Below are 18,007 nucleotides of genomic sequence, written 5' to 3' on the forward strand. Positions count from 1 at the left end.
AGAGGGTTCTGTTTATTAACAGTGAGCCTTTCTAATCCATTTTTTTTTTCATTTGCTTATGCTTTTTTAGTGCCTTTCAGCAAACTTGGTTGTTTTTACATCTTGAGAGACCATACCTGCTGGTTATTTTTATTTCTTCTCTTCCATATGAAATACAAGTCCCAAAAGAGCAGAGTTCAAAATTCCAAATGACAAACTCTTTGTCAATCGTGTTTTGACTGACTAAACATTACAGCCACTAAAGACTATTTATCCCAGGATGAAGGGCTTCCAAGACAGTTTAAGGAGACCTCATGGAAGATAGGAGAACACAATTACAGTCCTGGAAATTAAGTAATAATAGTAAGAAGAAGTCTACATTGGTCATCCCATCTTCTGCAAAAAGCAAAATAAGTACAATAATACCTGGTTTTGTGTGACCCATGAGAAGAAGAGTTTTACATTTTTAAATAGTACAGGGGAAGGTAAAAAATAATATTTTATAAAATTCAAACTCCAGAGTCCATGAAATAAAGTTTGGAGCACATCAGTTCATTTGGATATTGTCTGCGGCTGTTCCAAATTATACAATGGCAGAGTCACAGTTGCAACAGAGACTTTGTGTGGTCCAAAAAGCCTAAAATATTTACTATCTGCCCTTTTACAAAAAAAAAAAAAAGAAAGAAAGAAAAATTGTGAAACCCTATCCGATGGTCCCGCTTTCCTGTAAATTACAAGTCAGACAAAGAAAGCATTACTGTACAACATGGGGGAACCTTAGCACCAAGTGTGCCTCCTGCTGACCCCAGAGACCAGCTGGGCCTTGGACTCCTCCTACGGGAACTGAGTAGATGGGGGAACAACTCTATGTGCCAAGACACCAGGCAAAGCATTAACTTGCAGCAATATATTTACTCCTCAAAACCAATCCTTTGATGGAGATCCTTTATGAGCCCTATTTTACAGCTGAGGAAACTGAGGCTAGAGAGAGTAAGAGGTCATTAGTCCAGGTCCACACGACCAGGAAGTGGCAGTGAAGAGGCTGAACCTGAGGTGATAGGCTCAGGAGACTTGAAGTGAACCCACTCGGGCCATGGCTCCTGGCTCTAGACCCTGTGCTCTGAACACTCTGAACATCCAGAGAGCTGAGGTTTTCATGCTAGATTAAACACATTACTATATGTAAAATAACAGGTGCAATTTGGGATGTTTAATTAACAATGTTAGCCATTGTTAATTACTATGCCTATTTTTCCTTTGGTGATTGGAACTCAGGGGTATTTTACCACTCAGCTACATCCTAGCCCTTTTTTATTTTTTATTTTTAGACAGGGTCTCCTTAAGTTACCAGGGCTGCCCTCAAACTTACATCCTTCTGCCTCAGCCTCCTGAGTTACTGGGATTACAGACACGTGCCACCACGTACATCATTACTATGCATTTTTTATTATTTGGGGCTTACTTCTTGTGTCTTCATCCTCACTGGCAAACACTATTATTGTAACTCTAGTCCTGTATATTAAGGAACTTATCACTTATAATATCCTGGCAAAGATATCTTTTTTTAATATAATTTTTTTAGTTGTTGATGGACCATTATTTATTTATTTAATTAATTAGAATCAAACCGAGTGCCTTAGATGACTCCAGCCCCTGACAGAAATATCTTAATGTTTTATTAAGCAAACAGAGCACAGTTTCAACATTCTATCTTTTAATGGCTATTGAAGAATGAAATAGGAGTTTAAATTGGTTATTTTTAAATCTATGATCATGAATACAAAATTATTCACAGGAAAAAACCCAGAAATGTATGAATGTATAAATGTATACATATGCTGGAATACATGTTGTCTTGGTAAAAATTTTTTTTAAAAGGTTTATCGCATTCTTTAAAAAATAGCTTTTGGGGAATATTCTGATGTTTTGCAACTCTGTAAAAAAATCTGGTTGTAATATGTATAAAATCAGCCACATAGAACTAAAACATGCATATTAGAAAAACTGCAAGAAAACAACAAAATATTAACAGTTATCTCTGGGTGGTAGAACTATAAGTCACATTTCTTTTTTTTTTAATTTCTAAATTGTCTACAATGAATAGGAATTCCATGCACAACAAAGAAAATGTGTTTCTCTTATTGTCCTAGTAAAGGACAACTCAGAAATTATCTGTATTTTATTTATCAGCAGAGTATTATATATTAATATAAGGCCTCTTTTGTTCTCCTTTTCTCCACTTTGCCATGAAAAATTAAAAAATGGTAACAAGATAAGCAACTTCAATGCAAAGAACAAGCACAAACCTGGGAATGCATACAACTCCCTAGTGAATTATGGCTACTATAAGCTATGACAGCAGTTGACACCTGTCTAAATTTTGGAAAGAGAACAGTAGGTACCCATGCAAAGACAGGCAGGACAGAGCTGCCCCACAATGATAATACGGAAGTCACAGAGGGGGTGGAAGTCAGGAAGTCCAAGAACAGCTAGTAGATGAACTTGCCTGAAGCCTGTGATTGAAAATGGTGATTAGGCTGGAGGCGTGAGCATATGCCTCAAACCTTTTTTTTTTTTTTTTTAACTTGAACTTTATCTTTTAGCTCTTTTTCAATATTATTTCCACTGGATGCATATAGCATATCAATTCTGAGTATAGCACATAATTAGAGATGAAGATATATATAATCATTTTTTTCTTTGTTAGAAGAACAGTAACTAAAAAGACTGCATGCTAAACCTATATGTCTACTTTCTCAAACTTGTTTGAGACCCACAAGAAATATTAGTTCACATCAGGACCCAGGAAATACACCACACACACACACACACACACACACACACACACACAGTCTCTCTCTCTCTCTCTCATAAAATTTTAAAAGGTTTTACAAAAAAATATTTACCCTTACTTTGAGTGATTCATTCTGATATTTTTGCTCCCCTCCTCCCCTGTCACCTCTCTACCCCATCCCCCTTTTTTCTTACTGGATGCTAGTGATGACTAATTAATTAGATTGACTAAATGCTCTACAACTGGGTCACCATTCACCATTTGAAAATACACCAGGCCAGAACATTTACTACATAAATGTGTATAACCAGTGTTTGTAAACCAAATAAAAAATTCTCAGAGATACATTTCTGGTACTATTAGCAATAATGAAATGTCCTCAAAATATATTTTAAATGACCTTAGACTTAGCCCTCTATAAAGATACATTCTAATAAGACACTAGGATGTTAAAAATGTGCTCACTATTCACAGCAGAACCCCTTTCAAACCTGATATACAAAAGAAAACACAGAGTCTATAAGAAAAAGGAAAAAGAATCACTAGAGACAGGACTCAGCTGAAGCTTAGATGTTCAAAACTGCCCCCATAGACACAAAAGGCCAAATCTGTAGCTGACAGTTAATACAAGAATCTGGATGTGTGCAAAATAGTAAAAATCACAAGAGGAAAAAGAGCAAAGAATCAATAATACCTTGAGAAATGAACTTCTCTCTGTTCAGAAAACAAAAGGATTCAAATGTTTTTATGCAGCATAGTCAAAATACTACAAAAGTCCCTATCTCAAAAGACAACAAAACCAAAAAGAGGAAACTGAATACAAAGACAGGGCCCTCTCTAAGAAACTACCAAGTGTTCCTTTCTCTCAACACCATCCTCTCACTGACATCACAGCCTTTACCCTGAAAACTGTTTCCCTAATCCTCTGCCCTCTCAAATCACAGCAGCACTACCTGGAAGGTTTACATCACATTCCCAACAGCCACTTTCCTGTCATAACAGTGGTGAGGCTTGCCTGGGGGCCTGGGACCCGTCAGTTATGATGCCTCCATCCCAGGGCCAGACCTGACTGCAGGCTCAGCCCAGCAGCCAAGCAGCAAAAGCCCCAGGTGGTGAGTTCCTGCTCTGGGCTGGCTTATCTGAGAGTCAAGATTGTTTATGGCTAGGAGGGGCTAGTCAGAACTCAGGAGCTTCTGGAAAGACCCAGAAAATCTAAGTGACTTCCCAAAAGACCAGGGTAAAATCTTAATCTAAAATATCAAGGTATTTTCCCAAACCAGCTCAGATTTGGGGGAAAAAAAAGAAGTGTCCCCAAAAATGGAGTCTTTTAGAAATTTCCCAGAGAGTGACCAGGCAGGACAAATGAAAAGCTTGGTTTTGTGGGGTTGTGATTAAAACAGGGTAAATTCCAGGAGCATTAAGGTAAGAATCCCCTTTTTCTCAAGGCCTGGGGTAAGGGGTTGCAGCAACCCTGAGAGTCATAAACCTACCCTCAGTGCCTTACCTCTCAGCCACTCCAAAGCCGAAGGCCACCTCCATCCTCCAGGGTGCACTCAGACTGTTTTTTGCTCACAGACTGTTTTGTTTTGTTTTGTTTTAACACTCTTTTTCACTGATGGATGCTCAGAAGCTCATTTTGGTTTTTTTAGGAACATGGGGATGTGGGTAGGAAGAAACAGTGAATGGAGACAATGGAATTTGGCCTTAAATTTCTAGGAATGCCTCGGTCCCCACCCAAGTCCCAGATTCTGCAGTCCTATTTGCTGTGTAAGACATGGATGGGGTGACAGTGAAAATAACCTCTTTATCCACAGGACAGAAGAGGGAAATGTCAGCATTCTCTGGGGCAGTGGCTTGCCATCAATATGCAGTGGTCATCTAAATTGTAGCTTTTCAGAATAAGCATAGGAATTTGCTCTCCTTCTAAACTCACTGTCCACATACAGAAGTAAACTACCTTCTGGTCATCTGTCCTAACAAACTACAGTTCTTTACCTCTGGTTTTAAAGATAATGGAAAATTAACACTCAGGATCATTACAATAATTTTTAACTACAAATAGATTATTTTATTTGAATTCTAAGCCACAACAATAAAATGTATTCCCATTAGTATAATTCTATGTTCTCAAAATTGCCATTATATCAGAATCCCTAGAAACATGTAAATGTTGTTTTGCTGGAGAATAAAAGAGGTTTTTGGTTTCTTGTGTGGACCAACATAAATGGCACAGCAATAAGTGGAAAGAGAATCATTCTGTTAAGGGAAGACCTGTCATTCCTCCTGTAGAAAGAAGTACCAAAACACTCCTCCCTAGAATCAAATGTGAGAATTTCCTAAAAACAGAATGACCGAAACTGTCACTTCCAAAATAAACAGGAAAAAATACAAGATGCAGCTCTTAAGAAAGCAAGATTCTGAATGATAATTTGCATAAAGAATTAATTTCTAAAAACTAGTAGATAACATATTCCTAGATTGCAGGTCTACAGAGTTAATGTTATTGAGTATCAACTTTATACTTTCCAAACATAAAAGTCCTCACTGACTCAATGGTCATTCACAAATGACCACATTTTGCAATCCTCTCATTGGAATCTGTGCATATAGTACCCGACATATTCCTGCAAGGCCACTTCAAGGTTCTCTTTTCCTAGTCAGCTATAAAAATAAAAAACACTGCCTTATGTAGTCAGAGCATAAATGAAATTGGATCAGGCTTAATTATTAATACATTATGCCCCCACTCCAACCCTCGACCCTCCTTTCCTCTCCGTTTTCTTGTCATAGAAATCTGGACTGATGGAAAGCTCTTGGAGTGTTTTATTTCTTCATGTTTGTATTCACCTGATATTAAACACTGGCAGTAACTGAGAAAAATTAAAAATGCCCCAGATATCTATAAGAAGTGCAAGTTGAAATTATTTAGGAATGTGAGAAATTGTTTGAAGTAGACTTCATTCAGATTCAGAATAAAATGAAGAAAGTGAGGCCCAAGTAGTCTAGTGATATATCAAGGTCACCTACCAAGGTCATTTGAAACTGTGTAATCAGAACTTCATCTCAAAGCTAATGCTTATTTTCCATTACTACAATCAGCCTTCTCCTGTTCCAGTGCATGGCTAGAGACTATACTATCCACCTTATTAGATAGTTTTTATGCCCAAAGTCCTATCCTTAGAGTCATTCAGTTAAACAGGGAATTCCTTTTCAGAATCTTGTTCATAGCTTATCTTATATTTAATATATTAGGGGAAGGGAGCTACAATAAATCAATGATTAGTTTAAGACTGAAGGTGAATTTGGTCATCAGATAAGAAACAGTAAATTTGTTTTCAGAGCCTATAGAGTTTAGGAGAGAGGAAACCTAGTTTCAGTTGATGTGAGAACACTGGGACCATCCAGGGCAAGCAACTCCCTGGGCACGTGGCCCTAGTATCCTGGGGTGCCATCATCAAAACTCAAATAGCCAATGGGCATGCAACTGAAGTCTGCCAAATATTGACCTAAAGAGAGAAGCCAGCCCTTACACAGACTATTCAAGAGTAGACAGAGACTCAGAGCAACCACAGGACTACAACACTTCAGAAAGGCACCGGTATTGTTAGCCAAAGGCCCAAACAATCTGGACTTGTGTCTAAAAATAAAATAGAGACAAATGGTAAGAATTAAAGGCAGATGAAATTAAAGGCAGGTGTCCACATGCTAGTCAAGAAGGAGTGCCAGAACAGGAGTCAAAGCATCAGAGATGTCGAGCACGGTGGTGCATGCCTGTAATCCCAGCAACCTGGGAAGCCAAGACAGGAAGATCGCAAATTCAAAGCTAGAAGATCGCAAATTCAAAGCAACTTAGCAAGACCCTTCCTTAAAATAAAAACCAAAAGGACTGGGGGTGTGGCTCAGTGGTAAAGCACTCGTGGGTTCAATCTCTAGTGCCAAAAAAAAACAAAACAAAACATCAGAGACCCCATTCCAAACATGAATCAAAAAATAGGGAAAAGCCAGTTGTGAAAAACAGAGCTTCTAAGAAGCCAGTAGCAAGTCCTAGGGACCCTAAAGGTCCCCAAAGGAACCCTAGAGTTGCAATATTTAAGCACACAATTGGTCCACAAGAGTCAGAGGACATTAGGCAAGAACCAGAAGCCCTATCAAATGGAAGGTTCCCAGAAAGAGGAAGTGAGATGTCACCATAAACAGCATCTCCTACTTCACATTCCAGCTTAAAGTAGGTCCAGGTTCCAGTGAGTGCTGCCTTGGGTGATGTAGATTTAGAACCAAAATGCAGAGGAGTAGAACAGGATTTATTCTCCAGCAGAAAAATAAGGCTGAACAATTTTAAGGTTGGCACACACAATTCAGTGTACTAACTTTGGATTTCTGTTGCAATGTTTCACAGCCAGTATTCTTGCCTGAAAAATATGAGAACACCTTCTATTCATGTCCTCCCAAAGCTATACTGACTCATCAACAGGCCCCCCAAAAACAAAGAGCACATGCTAATCCAGAGATCCTGTAACCTTAGCCAGTAACATGTCAAAGACAGTCACAAGAGTCTGGTTTTCAAGCAAAGAAAGCTGAGACTCTGGAATCGTCCAAATATGGAGTCAGAGATACCTGTCAACTGTGCTAAAAGACATAAGGGGCTTCTCTCAGCCAACTACCTCACTTCACACTCAGAAAGCTGGGACTTGGAAGGATTTTCCTCCAGTGATGGCTTTAGTCAGGAGAATTCCAGGAGACACACAGCCACTCCAAAATAACCTCCAGGTTGAAGAGATTTCTTGTCTTATAAGAGTAAGTTGATTTAAGTCCTGCATGGGGAGAAGGGAATCCTGAAATGGAATCCATGAGTTTTCCAGGAGCAGGCAAAATCCCTAGTATATCCAGTTGTCAGAAAAACCTTTTTTATGGGGCCTTCAGCTCTTGTAAAGGGCCTGAGCTAATCCCTCTAGCATGAACACGAATGGTATTGGTTGCAGGGTGTTCTTTATTCTGAATCTGAATTGCCCACCAGCTCCCGAGAAATCAGAAGCATGAGGAAGAAAAAGATCCATGGTAAGTGCATTCTTAGCTCCCAAGACTATACAACCAAAGTCGCTTTTCAAATTCTAAGGGATGCTAAAGTTTTAAAATCCCATGCCAACTGAACTACACAAATATTCTTCCTCAACTCCTGCCCCAAGAGTAAGATGAAAAATTTGCCTTATAATTTTCAAAAAGTCCTATAGATGTTCAAACATAAAGTGGGACATGACTAGCAAGAATAAAAAGGTGGTGGCAGCAGATGCACCAGTAATTTGTTTAGTGATTTGAAGCTGCTAACTCTCCTTAACCAGGGGCTGCAAACTAACCCACAACTATTACCATTGACAAACAGATATGCAGATGCATCTGCAAAAAAGACTGGCAGGTATACATTTAAATTATTGCTTTCTGTGCAGAGCAAGATTATGACCCACAAACTGTTACATTAGATAAATGGCTTTCTCTTTATTTCAGAAAAATAAATTCTCCAGTTTGCAGTTCTGTGTGTGCACTGAGTTTTCATGGCTTCTCAGAGAGAAGCTCAGCCCTTTTGCAGTCAAATTGTAAAGGTAAAATTTCTAAGCTGATTCTAAGCTGCAAAGCCTGAGTTAAAGTGTAAAAGACCGAGCATTGTAAAGTTTCTAAACTGCAAGGCCTGGGTTAAAAAGTAAAAGACTAGGTATTGTTAAAATTCCTCTGCTACCCCCAGAACCTGTAATCCCTGTAGCTGTTAGGACAATACTGGAACTGCCCAGTAAATATCCCCACTGTTTCCACTGGTTGTCTAATAACCTGGGACTCTGTGTAGCATGTCACGTAGTCCTTGAGGCCCTAAAACCAATCAGTTTGAATGTGTACCCCGCTTAGAAGTGACCAATCACCCCTGCTCAGCCTGTTCCTGCCAATGAATGTACTAATCATGTCTCAGAGTTGTTGTTCAATTTTCCTGCGCCTCATGATGATTTGTTCTGATGTATGCAAAGCCCCACGCCCTCTCCAAAAAGTGTACTTAAGCTCCGCTTGACCTCTGCTCTGGGCTCTGGGCTGCTCTATCTTCCTGAGTGAGCCTGGAGCCTCAGCATGCTGAATCAATAAAACCCCTTCTGCCAATTGCATGAAGCCAGTCTCTTGTGGTCTCTTCCTCAGACATTTCGCCGGACCCTTACAAAATGTGGATAAGAGAATATATTTCATTTCTACTTCAGTCAAATGACTCTTCCCCCTTTGCTGCCCAGCAAACTTACTCAGCATTCAAGACCTGCTTCAATGACCCTTCTTCTGTGATACCTTCTCATCCTCCCCAAGCTCCCTGCCCTATGCGTCCCAGTCCTCTGATTCACACTTGGATAATTCACACTTCCAATCAAATGTGTTAAGATTTTTCTGCTGAAAGCATGCTCGTTTTTGTAAGGAAGGTAAACTGATATGAACAATTTAGAAATGTCTATGAAAATGCTAGTGCACATATTCTCTGACCCAACAAATCCCACTGCACGGGCTTTATTTATTTTTTGTTATTACAGAGTTACAATAGCCTTATTTTGCAAACAGCTTTGTTTTGCAATACTGTAGTAACAAAAGATTGGAAACAATCTAAATGTACATTAATAGTGGACTGGTTAAAGGAGTACAATGGTCACTCATCATAAGAATGAAGTCATCTAGACTTTGGGGATAGTCCCAGAAGATCTTAGAAATGACTATCTCCCAAATTAACAAGTGAATTGCAACTCCAACACATGGAATATAGCCTTTGAATTACCTCTATAAAAACCCCCTGTTCCTGCTAATGAACAGAATCACAACCTTTGGGACAGTAATCCCTGTGTTTCTCCTTTGCTACCAAAGCAATAAACCTTCTTTTTCCTTTCAGTCAAAAAAAAAAAATACAATGGGATACCACGCAGAACCAGAAAGCCCTATTGGTACGAAATTTTTTACAAACTCTTTTAATTTGCTTGATAGAATATTTTAACTTAATAGTTCACTTAACTTTATCCTACTAAAAGTTGTCTCTCATCTTTTTTTTTTTTTTTTTTGGACATCTTCCCCCGTGTATTAACTGAGTGAGGGCAACTTATTCAGCATCAGGTATAAGAGGAATATTGGTAAATTTCACCACACTGATCACACAATAGTCAAGCCCGCAAGAGAAATGGAACCACCACCATTTCCAGAAAAAAGAGTGCAGAGCAGAGCCACACAGCCTCAGGTCTTTGCTACTTTGTAGTAAAGCTACAAGAGCCCAGCCAAAACAGTCTCTCCCCTGATTCAAACAGACTTTTTATTGTGTATCAAAACATTTTTATGTATCTGTTATTCATAAACGTTTAGTGGCTGTGCAGTTATAAGGAAATGCAAGATTGGTCTAGTCTTACAAAGTGCACAGACTAATACTGATCAGATAAATGAACAGTCATACAAAGCAACTACCAATAATACAACTGCATATGTTAATAAAATTGGTTGTCCAATATGAGTGGGTCCAACCCACAGGTGTTTCTACCTAAAATGCATAGACTCAAGTAAAGTTTATGTTCTATTCCTGGGTAACACTAATCACAGTAGCTTTAAGACTGTAAGTGGTTTACTTAACCTTACTAAGTATTGCTTTATTCATAAAACTGGGAGATTAGGACTCATTTCAGAGGAAAGTCAGCATAACTAAGGAAGACAGACTATTAAGTGCTTGGTGCAGTGCCTGGAACAGGACCATGTAAATGACAACTATTATTATCTTTGTCATAATCATCCTGGAATTTTCTAGATGCTCTTCTTGGAATTTATTATGACATCAGGTATAAATGGAGCATGGCATTTACAAAAGAATAATTCATGTGTATATTTCAAAGTCAATCCTATTCTCTCCCCTTTTATTAATTTATTCATTTGGGGGAAGGACACTACAAGAAGTTCAGATTATTTTAGATGATGACCTTCTTCTCTCAAAACTGCTATTTAAGTAACATATTGTACTATCTTTGATGTTTTTCCGATGGAAAAACCCACGATATTGACATTTGTTTCTTCTAAGTTCCATGAACTTATTTCCACAAGACACATGAAATATTTATGTTGCTTTACTTTCACAAACAAAATCAATAAGCCATTTGAAAGAAATAGCCAGGATCAGACATCAGGTTTCCAACTACAATGGATTGTTATAAAACCCACCTAGAATAAGATGATTTGAAAGTCCAATATCCTTTGTCTATCTCTATATCAAGCCCCAGAATAAAGTCTTTAATATGTTCTTTGTAGGAACAAAGGTCTTGTCTTCTCCACTCTGACAGCCAGGTAGGTTCACCCCACCTGAAGTTCAAGGGTCCTAAGAGTGGCTGAAAACATCATAAATGCTCTGTGTGTAAAAGTAAGTGATTGCACTGATTTGGAAGAAGGAAAGAAGGGTTCCATAAAGAATGAGCTGAATACCATGACACTGTGACCCATCTCAGCAGGCAGATTTACATAGTAGCACATCTAAATTAGAGGGGAGAGTTTCAATGACAAACCTGGAATAAACAAAAGTGATCCTACAGAAAAACAAGGAGTAAGCAAGGCACCAACCATCAAACTGTGAAAGAACTGCTATTTAGAGCAGAATATAGGCAATACATATTGAACAGATTCTCGGAAAACACAACAACTATAGCAAGACATTTAAAACTGAAGCTAAAACACCATTCTGAAGATAACTGTTTTCATTTTCTTTTTTGAATGAGATGGATTTGAAGAAGAAAAGAAAACTTAAGAGACTATTCAAGCAAATATAAATAATGATTATCACTAGATGTAGGGATGATTTTTTTATTTTAATTAAGTTTAGTTATTGTTTATGTATACCTTACTTGCCATATTTTCTATAATAGAAAATACGTTATTTTATTTCTAATTACAAGATTTTTTAACAAAATGGGTGAGATCAGTCATCCAATCATAAATATGGGGTGATCTAGCATAATATATATAGATACATATACAAAGTGCACAGACTAATACTGATCAGATAAAAGAACAATCATACCAAGCAACTACCAATAATACAACTGCATATATTAATAAAATTGGTTGACCAACCTGCCTGGGGGTTGTCCAACCCTCAATTGACTCAGGACCCTCACGGATGAGACCTTACCTTATTGTTCCTTGGAACCCCAATGTCCAATACAGAACCTAAAATATAAGCTACATTTACTAAAAAAACATTTAGCCAAAAAATTCTGGATCTAGCCAAAAATGCAAACAAGCTGACCTTTATATATCCTCAGGATAGTGCATAAGTTGCATCTTCCATCCACATCTACTTAGGACTCACCTGGGAAGCCTCCTTCGGTGAATAGTCCCTTGCTGGGCACATGCTGATATCCTGAAAGATGCGCTAACCCACATTATAGCTTAATGTACCTTGCTATTCAAATCTTCCAATAAGTTCCTTGTCCCCTCCTCTAGCTCCTCTTTCAGTATTGTCTATTGGGTTGAGCCATGTTGTTTTGTCAGGATCTTGCTCTAACAGAACCTTAAGAAATATCACTATGATCGTCCCTCTTGTATTTCTCATTAAAATGTCCAGTCAACTCCAACACTTTAAGAGAACCCATGGGGAAATTTTGTTTCAGATCTTGGTGCCATTAAAATAACTATTTCTCAGAGGAGGTAACACATTTTAATTTTATGAGCACTAGGGATCTTGTAATTGGTCTTTTATCTCTCCGCTTGAAGCAGAGAACCAAATCTATAGCCCTCCTTCCATAAATTTGTAGGTCCTTAGGATGCACTTGTCTTTAAGCTAACTTTGCATTTCTTCTTATTATTCTTTCCTCCCTCTACATAACCTTTATCTTTTTTTTTCATTTCTCAGATACAGTATGTTTTTAGAAGTCCTTCTGGGATGAGGCAGGGTATTAAAAAAAAAAAAAAAACAATAAACCAAAAATTAAACATACCCTCACCAATTCCAAGCTTACTTTGAACACTCTGACCCATGTACCTTGCCTACAAAGACAAGAAAGTAAAGTGCAGCACCATTCTTCTTGCTCTACCAACCAAGGTGTGACTATTATGTGCACTATGACAACGGAGTCTGAATGAAGACCAGAAACCTCTTCCTCTCCTACTTTCTGCCCACCACCTCCAAAATGCACATGATTGTTCATGATTGGTGCACTATTACACCTGTAATCCAAATACTCAGGAGGTTGAGGGAGGAGAATCACAAGTTCAAGGACAGCCTCAACAACTTATGGAGACCCTGTCTCAAAATAAAAATAACTAAAAAGGACCCAGGATAAAGTACCTCTGAGTTCAGTCCCCAGTACCTCCCCCCAAAGCTACTAAACCAACAAGCCAATTTCAATGTTAACTTTATTTATGTTTGGATCTCATTTATAAATTAGTGCAGAGTCAAAGTACTCCCTACACAAGTCATGTTGACCATGTACCTTCTAATTTGTTGAGGAAAAGAAGAAAGTAATGATGTCAGATAACAACAACAACAAAAATGGTTTCTGGAGTGCATCCCCAATGGGTAGCACACTAAACCACACCCAGGTATACATCAATACACAGGTATGCATTCACACAACACAAGCATATTTCAATCTAAGGCCCTCTAGATGCAGCACAGACTCCAATATGTAGGAAGGGATGAAAATCCTCCAAGAATTGGTCCTTAGGACATTCTTTAAAATAAAGTACTTTATTCAGCTATCAAAAAACAACTCTGCTTTGTTGGATACTTGAGGTCCTAATTTACATCTGAGTTTAGAAAGCTGCCACCTCATACATATGCACTTAAGACGCAAATTTCGCATCAGATTCCATATCAATACAGCTGCAAAGCCCAACTCTAGCCACACCTCATCTTTGCTCAGGGCAAAGCCAATCTCAGCAACTTCTCCACATGTAACAGGACAAAATCCAAGTCCTCAGTGAAAGACAATTTAAATACGTGAGGATGTGCATTATTTTCAAATACTGGGACTTGATCCTGCCACTGTACGAACATAAAGAAAGAAAACTGGAAAATTATTAAAGTTGCAGTGCTTGACTAAAGTTCAGAAAAATGGAGAAAAAAATTAGTCGCTGAAACTCTATCACTTGCAATGAAAGACACTTTCAAATTTGATATAAATAGGTTAATTTCAGCCTTTCCAATACCGAAATTACATAAGATTACAGGTGGGGGAAAAAACCTGAGAATTCATCAGAGTGAATGAATGCCTATTACCATAATGAACTGAAATGCACCGGTCCCTTTAAATGCGCTTGTTTCTCCGTATCACAGAAAATATTCGAAGGGCAGAGTTAAAAAAAAAAAAAAATGAACAAGGACTGTCAGCCAAGAAAACTTCTTTGAGGAACTTCGCGCTCTCACCGGTCTACAGTTTAGCACGCCAAAATCATTGGGGGAGCAGAGGCAAAGGACAAGCACTGCACGGTACAGTGACACTTCGGAAAAGTAACAGCCCAATTACTCTTGTAGCAGCCTAGGTTCTTCCTTTCCAAAGCACGAGTACAGATTTTTTGTACATGCTCTGCCCAAGATCCCGAGGTCAATTTCAAATACTGCTCCTCTGAGAAGTCACGAAGGAGGCTCGCTCACCCAACCCCACCCTGCAAACAGCACACTTCCCGTTCGTTCAGGCCGGTCAAGAACTCTAACTTGACAGTGACACACACTGAGAAAGAGGAAGTGGCTAAAGACCATTTCAAGACATACTTATTTTTCAGACATATCGATGGCTCTCTCTTGCCGGAAAGCTTCAATGGGATGTTGCCATCACACACTCTGGGAAGTTGGAGCGAATGATAAATAAGGTTGCAAAACCGAGGGCAACTCCTTTAAAATATATACAAATTTTTAAATCCTGGAAATCTTCTTGCTTTCAAGTGACTCCTCCCCTGTAGTGAACGCAACAAAGCTAGGAGCTTCCCTCCTGGTGGGTCCGATCTCCAAAGCGAGGCTCGGGGCCGGGTAGGTGCGTGGTCAGCCCTGCCAAGTGGCAGAGGGAGCGCCGGGCACCAAGGCGGCCAGGCACCGGCGAGCCCCTCTCTTACCTGGTTTGACTGGTTTGGGAGGCGGCTTCGACATCTCGCTTCTTTGAGCGGCTAAACCTAAAGACCGCGCACGAAGAGCCAACCGATCTCCCGGTCAGCCGGCACTCCAGGCGCCCCAAAGTTTCTTTCTGTCGGACGTGCAGTCCTGCGCCTCCGAGGACCTGCGCCCACCCTTTGCTACGAGAAGAGCGGACGCAGGCAGAGCAGCTCGGCAGAGTGCTCGCCCCGCCCCGCGGCCGCCGAAGCCGTCCCGAGCGCGCGCCGAGCCGACGAGGAAGTGGCCGCCGCCTCCCTGAGCGCTAATTGGCTCTTGGGCTGGCAGCTTCACCGTGGCGGGGACGCGGGTAACGCGCACGGCGGCGGAACCACCCGGAGCCGTGCGAGGGCGCCGCAAGCACGCGCCAGGGTTGGCCTGGCTGCGCGCCCCCGGCGGGAAAGAGCCGGAGCCGTGCAGGGGCACGCGCGCGAGGCCGAGCTCACCAAAGCCCCGCCCCAAAGGAGGCTGGAGCCCGGCTCTGCGTCCCGACCGGACGGGAAAGGAGCTTCCCAGTGGCGGTCCGCACCTTGACTCGCTCGGGGAAAGTGTCTGTAGGCCTCTCGGTTAGCTAGCGGCACGAATCCGCGGGTTGGTGACAGGCGCGCGCTTGGCCGTCTCGCTGCCGCTTGCCTGGGAGGACTCGAACTGGCCCCAGGTGAGTACGTTCCTGCCCCAGCCGCGCCGCCCGGCGCCGTCTCGCTGGGGCCAGAAGTGTTTCTAGAGTGTTCCGGTGCTGCAGCCCAGAACCTTGCAGCGTCTTCAAAGTCCTGTTGTGCCTCTTCCCCCTGAACCGGGCAGGACACGTATTTACAATGCTGTAAGGCCTTCATGCCCCCTAAGAACCCTGGAAATGAGAGTGCTGCCTCCTGGGGACTTCACATTTGTATGGAGAAATCACCCAGGAACAGGATTAGGTCTTAACCCCCATAGGACCAGTCCTTCCAATGCTATTTGAATTGACAAACTACAGCTCGTCTGCCGCCTGTTTTTGTGCGACTAGGATTTTTTTTTTTTAAATAGCTATGGGAAGTAGAAAGAATAATAAAATTTTGTGGCACGTGAAAATTATACGAAATTCAGATTTCAGTGTTCATAAAGTTTTAGTAGAACATGTCCACGCTCATTTGCAGGCTGTGGCCCTTTGTCATTACAAACACAGGATTGACCAGCTGCCTCGCAAGGCCCAAAACAGTACTTCCTGGCACTTTACAAGAGAAAGTAAATCTGACCTAGCAGATTGAGTCTCTTTGGCAACTAGGACTGGAGCATGCAAGAAAGGCAAAGTGCATAAATTTGAAATAGTATAGTCAGTATTGTAAATCTATTGTATATTTAGAAAAAGAAAAATTGAGAAGAAAATACTGTTTAGCTAAAAACCTACATAAAATGAAGCTTCAAAATTCCTAATAGGGGTTGGTTAAAAAATGTCTAAAACAGTGATTCCAACTGGGAAGGGGCGTGGTTTACATTTTCAGAACAACCTTGGAAGTGTTCTCTGTTTCAGGGAGCAAAGTTCAAACAAGTAGGAAAAGACTGCCCTACTTCATGGAAGAATAGCCAAAATAAAGGAATGAGAAGTTCTAAAAACATTTCACTCTGGTTTAAATATCAAACATTTCACTCTGGTTTAAATATCAATATTTAGATGCATTTGAAAAACATCTTTTTGTTTGCAGTTGTCATCTTAGGCCAATTTTGTGTTAGGGAATTAACTCTCTTATAGTATGTTGATTGATCACATTCCCAGTGGAACCTTTCCATAGTTTAGAATCCAAAATGCACCACTTTAGCTGGACGGTGGCAGTGGTTCACACCTGTAATCTCAGCAACTCAGGAGACTGAGACAGGAGAATTGCAATTCTCAGGCCAGCTTCAGCAATTTGGTGAGTCCCTGTCTCAGGATAAAAAGTGGGGATGTAGTTCAATAGTACAGCACCCCAGTTGCAATCCCAGTCCAAAAAATAAAATTCACTATAGTTAGTAGTGAAATGGATTAAACACAAACACATGCTAATTTTGAAAAAAAATGACTCAACAACATTTAACTTGGGGTGAAAAAAGTATTAAAAAATTGTTCATTTGGATATTGCTCTTGCCACTTTAGTTTGTTCTCATGCAAATGTTCTCTGCTGTTGAAGAAAGCTTTGCACACATTGGGGAAATGAACTACATAAATATTCTCTAAGATTGGAGATGGTAGGTATTCCTAGAGGTAGTGTTCCCTGAATTGATGAAACTGGAAAGTTCAAAAGATTTCTCCAAAAGATATGCAGTTCATAGTTGATCAAACATGTGTTTGGTTCTTTGAAATCTCCTGATGCATATATTTGTAGCCTGGTAGCTCTTCATTGCAAACTTTTTAAATGTGATTTTTAAATAGTTTTTAAAAAGGGCAACAGATGGTGAAATAAACAGATTGTGATATGGAGGCAGACAATGCCCTTCCTGAACTTGGAGTTCAACTGAAGTTGCCTTGTACATCCAACCCTGTTATTGAAATAGGTGGCATCATAGATTTCTGGATCCACCCTGCACTATACCCTTGTTACTCAGCCCAGCCACCTACCTTATTTCTGCATGTTGAGTTTCCCATCTTTCCCACATTGTCATCTGCTCATTGCTAATGGGGTACATTTGACATTTTAACCAAACACTATCTTGAACAGACCTGGATTGCTAACTAAGGTAGAGCTGGAAATCCCAGTTTTGATAAAAACTAGCATTTGACTGAAGGAGTCCGCTTCTGTTCCTGCCTGAGAGGTATTTTATAAGTAGATTCTTGACTTCCCTGCCTTCTGAATTGATAGTTTCCACACACATAACCCCCTCAAGCCTATTTCCAGTGCCATAAACCACACTTGCTTGTTATTCACATGCTAGGTAATTGAGGCAGTTTCTTCATGTGTGTGCACAGATGTGGCAATTATTATGGGGGATCAGAAGTCCTTTCCATTCAGTGTGCACAGCAAATGTATGCTCCATCAATTATATATCAGAGCCTGACAAACTAGCACACAAGCAACATCCTTTTCATGCTCTTGTTAATAAAGTGCTTTGTAGCAGCTGGAGGTAATGGAAAGACGTTAACTCAATTGATTTAGTTTCATTGCTGACTT

General features: G+C 40.1%; 2 protein-coding genes across 6 annotated transcripts in view; one reads left to right on the top strand and one right to left on the bottom strand.

The window, feature by feature from the left end:
• Ostf1 (osteoclast stimulating factor 1) overlaps nucleotides 1-15,083 on the bottom strand; it is a 53,198-nt gene extending 38,115 nt beyond the window's left edge. The window contains exon 1 of the mRNA XM_026389275.2: nucleotides 14,855-15,083. Coding sequence (XP_026245060.1) covers nucleotides 14,855-14,888 — 34 coding nt within the window. The 5' untranslated portion in view covers nucleotides 14,889-15,083. The remainder of the gene's footprint in view (nucleotides 1-14,854) is intronic.
• A 212-nt stretch (nucleotides 15,084-15,295) lies between these two features.
• Nucleotides 15,296-18,007, top strand: part of Nmrk1 (nicotinamide riboside kinase 1) — a 32,695-nt gene continuing 29,983 nt past the window's right edge. For 2 of the 5 annotated variants that reach the window (XM_077797013.1, XM_077797012.1), the window contains exon 1: nucleotides 15,298-15,546. The gene's annotated coding sequence lies outside the window, so the exon portion shown is untranslated. Of the gene's footprint in view, nucleotides 15,547-18,007 lie in introns of all 5 variants that reach the window. The other 3 variants (XM_026389261.2, XM_026389264.2, XM_026389262.2) reach the window with 3 other exon arrangements.

This window comes from Urocitellus parryii, chromosome 4, assembly GCF_045843805.1.
Source record: "Urocitellus parryii isolate mUroPar1 chromosome 4, mUroPar1.hap1, whole genome shotgun sequence".
NCBI lineage: Eukaryota > Metazoa > Chordata > Mammalia > Rodentia > Sciuridae > Urocitellus > Urocitellus parryii.